Source organism: Rhynchophorus ferrugineus, unplaced genomic scaffold (assembly GCF_030347505.1).
Source record: "Rhynchophorus ferrugineus isolate W39M unplaced genomic scaffold, kcgeb_rfMv2 rfM1, whole genome shotgun sequence".
Lineage (NCBI taxonomy): Eukaryota > Metazoa > Arthropoda > Insecta > Coleoptera > Curculionidae > Rhynchophorus > Rhynchophorus ferrugineus.
In genome coordinates, this window is record NW_027472580.1 from 24160357 (window position 1) to 24166261 (window position 5905).

The following is a 5905-nucleotide window of genomic DNA, read 5'->3' on the forward strand; positions in this document are numbered from 1 at the left end:
TGTTACTCTGTATTAAATTGCTCCCAGTATATTTGTGACCAACTTGATGTTGAAGGCTTTACTTTTCGGTATTTGTCATTTCGTCAAAGGGTGAACTTTTTTTTTCAGAGCGTTCAAAGCGGGAAGTTTTACTTTTTACTTCTATTTGAAGAAAAATACTTCTAAATACGAAGCTGTGTCAAACTTATAACAACGATGCTCCATGGATTTCAGCACGTGAATACAGGTTTCAACATTTTAAAAGTGGCGATTTTGATATCGAAAACAAAGAGCGTTCTGGACAGTCAAAACATATGAAGATGGGGATTTGAAGCAATTATGCGATGACCCATCAATACAATATCATACTATATCATACAATTGATGCGACTGAAGCAAAAATACAACAATATTTTTCTTCACTATAACAGCGCTTGACCACATGTTGCAAAACCGGTGAAAATATATCTGGAAACATTAAAATGGAAAGCGCTAACCCACCCGTCGTATTCTCCAGACCTTGCTCCTTTTGATTACGGCTTGTTCGATATTTAAGTCGTGATCTATCTGAGCAGCGCTTCTCTTCTTATGAATATGCCAATAAATGCGTTGATTCTTGGATGGCTTTGAAAGGATATAAAAATTATATAAAAATATATAAAAATTAACTGCAATCGATGAAGAATACTTTGAATATATTTTACAGATTTTTTTAAATTAATCTAAATTTAAAACTCAATAAACGTAAATAAAACGCAACTCAATAAACGTAAATAAAATTTTAGCTAACAAACCTGGTAAAAAACACGAGATCTGCCCAACAAATTGAACGTTTCTACGAAGAATGATATTGGTAAATTTTATGAATCCTATTTATTATACACAATGAAAATAATAGTAACTGTGGGTTGATTGGTGACCTAATCGCGATATAAAATGGTTTTAAAAAAACCACCTATAAACCTAATTATTCAAATAGACAATAAAGTGAACAACATTTTCCCCTGCTTCGCCACATTCTACAACACAGCACCGGCGCACCGAGCAACCTGAGCTCGAAAGGTGAAAGAAAACAATCTAGCGGCTGCAGGAAAATCCTGCAGCGGTCGACCGCACCGTTCTGACGTACCGCCGGTGTGACAAATCGCCGCAAAAAGCCGCCTCGCGCTCTACCATCCTACGTCCACGCACTTCTGCCTTTCCGGTAGCGATTCGCGAGGTCACGTGACCGGTCCTACCTGCGTCCCCATTGGTTCGGTCGTCACCTGCTCCGGTATCAACAAAAGTCGCGATAGTTGTCGGTGCGGAATCAGTGCGGGTGGTGCAACAATTTGGAAATCGTCTGGAAAGACGCTAGAGAAAATCCGTTCAGGTCTTGATAATTTTTTTCTTTCTTCGGTTTGTTGTTCGGTCGATTATCGTTATGGATCCCAGTAAGGATAAACGAAGCAATTCGGTCTCTTTTGTGTGAGTATTATAACTTTTGTTGTCTGTTTGTTGTCTCTTTTGTGTGATTTATAAAAATCGATAAATATCATTTAAATAAGATTTAAAAAAAAACTAAATTAAATTTCTTTCACTGAAAGTTAGGTTTGTACATTTTTATAGATGACTAGAAAATCTATGTAAACATGAAACGTTTTGCTTATTTTCGAAAAAACTTTCCGTATATATTAATCAACAGTGATATCGCCACAAATCAATAGAATTAACTACAGACATTTTGTTTTTTTTTTTTTTGGAGCAAATCAGTTTCTTTTGTATGAATATTATAACTTTATTCATATAAATCCATAAAAATCATTTATTATATTTAAATAAAATATTTTAAATTCAATTTTCTTCACTGAAAATTAGGCTTTGTGCGTTCTCATTCTTAAGTACAAAATATATGTCAATATTAAAATTAAGTAAGTGCCAAATTGGTTACCAATATGAAACGTTTTACGTATAGCAAAAAACATTCTGCATATGTTAGGTTGGTTTATATTCATATTTTTGGTATGAGTAAATTAATGGAAAAATATATATAAAATCATTATATACATGCGTTTTGAAGTAAGTCAGTCTCTTTTTGTGTGAGCATCATAACTATATTTATATAAATCGATAAAAATCATGTATTACATCTAAATAATCAACTTTGTTCACTGAAAGTTAAGAATTATGCTTTTTATACCTGAGTACAAAATATATGTTTACGTGAAAACAAAATAAGCACAAAAATAGATATCAATAAAAAACGTTTTGCGTTTGTATGAAAAAAAAATTCTGTATAAGGTTAAAGGGTCTATATTCATATATTTTCGTATTTAAATAAATTAATTGAAAAGTAATCAACGAGTATATCACGACAAATAAATTATAAATTAACTTCTGTGTCTAAGCTATTATAAAATATCTTTGTGTTTTATAATAATTTAGTATAAAAATTAACTCTAAAACTCACTTGGGTATTAAATATTAAAAAAACTAAATTTATTTTATTCATATCACGATTTTATTTATATCACGACAAATCAATAAATCTTATAATCATTAAGAACTCTATATTGGAGCTATAATAAAATATTTTAATCCTTTATTGTAATTATTCGATGTTTGTTTATTTTTATGGTTATGGAAATATGTTTTTGAAGCTAATCAAAAACAGACATGTCTCAAATGCAGCATCTCAGTGTAATAAATATATTAAATATACATAAAAAGCTACGATTTTTTGATATTTACTATGTATTTTTATGCATTTTAACATTTATTTTGCGTCATCTTGCTCTTTATATATATATATATATATATGGCATACATACGATTTTTATTGAAATTAAAATATTGGTTCGTCGAATTACAGCAAATCGACATTTATCAGAATATTAAGGTAAAATTGAAAAATATAAATCAACTAAAATTCAACTAACTGAACTGTATTTTTTCAGATATTTGTGTATAGAAAATGTTGGTAATATTTAAAAAATCATTAAAGACGAATAGGTACCGATTTGTGAACCAATTATGCAAAATGTTTTATGTAACTTTTATGAAAAAAACTTTTACGAAATGGAAAGTGTGTCATCTTGCTCATTAATAATACTAAATATATTATGTGTCATCTTGCTCATTACATATATATATCATACATAAGATTTTTTTTAAATTAAAATATTGATTCGTTGAATTATACCAAATATAGTCGACATTTATCAGAATATTAAGGTAAAATTCAAAAATGGAAAACAACTAAAATTGAACGAACTGAACTGTACTTTTTCAGATATTTGTGTATAGAAAATGTGGGGTACATTTAAAAAATCATTAGACGATTAGGTACCGATTTGGGAACCAATTATATAAAATAGTTTATGTAACTTTTATGAAAAAAAAATTTACGAAATGAACAATTAATTTGTACTAAATATATTAAGTATGAATTCAAAATATACTTAAATTTGTTTGTTTCCCTATATTTATATGTTATTTATATATTAAAAATTATTTATTAAAAACTAATATTAAATAATGTGTTATTCAAAATATAGTTAACTAAAAACTAATATTTGTTATAAATCTTTATAAAATATACGCATATTAATAATACGAGTAAATATTGGTTTCTTTGTACACCTTCAAATAACTTTTCATAAAAACTGTTGTTTGCTACAATAGTTTAAAGCCTAAATAAACATGTGAGCTTTTTCAAATTTTAATGATTTTGTCATAGAATAAATTTTACGCAACCCAATTGGAAGTCCATCCTAGTTCTTATTACTTAGAATGCTAAAATTTTCGCGTGTGGTAAGAACTGTGGTAATTACTGTACTGTTGAAGAAAATTAATTTTTATCCATATCAATTAATATTAGTAATCCAACACAAAACTTAGAACTAATTTATAATTATTGTAAGAAATTAGTGATTATTTATAATACATTATACGCAAAAATATAAATAAACTGCATATTTCGGTTTCATTTTAATTTATATTATGTTTATATATAGAACTAAATAATCGTTAATAACTAAATAAAAAACCATGACCCCATAGAATTGTTTGAAAATGGTTCGAATTGGGATTATCAGTCAATTTGAGCGGTGGTCATCTTCTCCTCCTTTGTAAATATTTGGAAATCATTGATCATCAATCAATCATCAATTTCTAAGTATCTCATAATATGATTGCACTGGGGTCTTGACCAAGTATTCTAATTCATTCCAAACTTCTTTGTTTCTACAGGTCGTTCATTATCAGTTTGATGTCACAGATATCATCACGTGAATCATCACTTTTAAATCATTAAAACCAAAACCGACAATTGGTACATGATGGGCCAGCACTACCACAGGATTCTGATTTTGATCGGGCGGCAGATTTTTTCAAATCAAAACATAAATATAATGTAGTGCCCGAAAGACACTTTAAATGTTTGATGGTTAATGTCTATATACACTAATTAACTCAATATTAATAAGTAGCAAACTGTTATTTTATGGAAATATAAAAATCATTTTAATTTAACTGTTAGATTAGGTTATTTAACAGTGGTTTACATTAATAGCCGCATTTCGATACAAAAATCGATCATTTTATTTTTAGTTAATTTAGATATTTAATTTATATATTGAATTCAAAATGTCAGACAGGCTGAGAATTCTAGTACTATCTGGATAAAACTAGATTTTTTATATAACTTGTGACCATACCGTTATATTAAACGAAAACCAAGATATTTCTGTATCCATCTGCACCGAACTCTGTATTTTCTATTAATCAGTACGAAGCACTTCCGCAATTTTCCTCTAATAGATTCGGTCATTCTTATGAACGATAAAACCTAGTAGCGGCTCTTATGTAATTCAATAACTTGGAAGTCTGTTCTAGTTGTCCTTTAAATTTTCTTCCACGTAAAATATATGTGGTAACAATTTTAATTGCACTAGCAAAGAAACACGGCAAACGTACTATATATAGAGAGAGTGGTCGTACCGGCAAGAATTATTTGTTCTAAGACATTATTTCAGATAAAAAAGTATTTTTTATCGGGGATTATAAAAATAATTAGGTTAGTTAATAAGAATAGTTACAGTTATTAATTCATTTTACTCACAATCGAACAAAACGTAGGTCTGCTTCAGAACTTCTGATGAGGTTTAGGTTACGAAACGGTTCTCTTAGTTGCAGGATTTTATTTATACTTTAGGGTAAATGATGTGGCTCGTTGAATGAGGCAAAAACGAAATGAAACAGTGGCGTTTACATTATGTGACCGTTATTTATTGGCTATATAAAAAATGTCAAAAATACAATTAGATAAAACGGATGGCAGCGGTGTTACCTGGAGACGAGGCTTGGGCAGTCGATGGTGGCACGTCTAAACCAAACGATTGTTGAGCACTGGATGAATCGAAATACCCTTCAATAACATCCCAGATAAACGTCTCGGGGTTGCCAGCTATTCGTTATCGTGTTCTAGTTGGCGCTGCTGGCACCCCGCCCGTGTTCAACATCTGGGATTATATTTCTCGATATTTTGTAGATCGTTATTCCACGATGTAAAATTCGACATGCCTCAAGGTCGCTACAATACTATTAAGATGATCATGTTTCTTCTACAATAGGGTAAGGAGAATGATTTATAAATTATAGGTCGTGTCACTAAAATTTGTTTTGACAATATTTTCAATAGATTATTAGAAATATATATGATTCACAACATTAAGTGAAGTAATATATGTTTTTATGTTAAAATATGGAAAAAATAACCACTTTTTCACAATTAGCATATAGAAGGAACAATAAAGGAAGGGATTTATAATGATTAAATTATGATTATTTATTGGTTGAATGAATTAATTAATTTACTAAAGTTATGTGAATCAGAGCATTGTATATATGACTATTCTTAGGGAATATATGAATAAAATCACTTTGA

At 29.3% G+C, this 5905-nt stretch overlaps 1 protein-coding gene across 1 annotated transcript in view; it reads left to right on the forward strand.

Moving 5' to 3' along the window:
• Positions 1-1272: 1272 nt before the first annotated feature.
• Positions 1273-5905, forward strand: part of LOC143206522 (sodium-independent sulfate anion transporter) — a 39988-nt gene continuing 35355 nt past the window's right edge. The window contains exon 1 of the mRNA XM_076419107.1: positions 1273-1446. Within this exon, the coding sequence (XP_076275222.1) occupies positions 1403-1446 (44 nt within the window). The 5' untranslated portion in view covers positions 1273-1402. The remainder of the gene's footprint in view (positions 1447-5905) is intronic.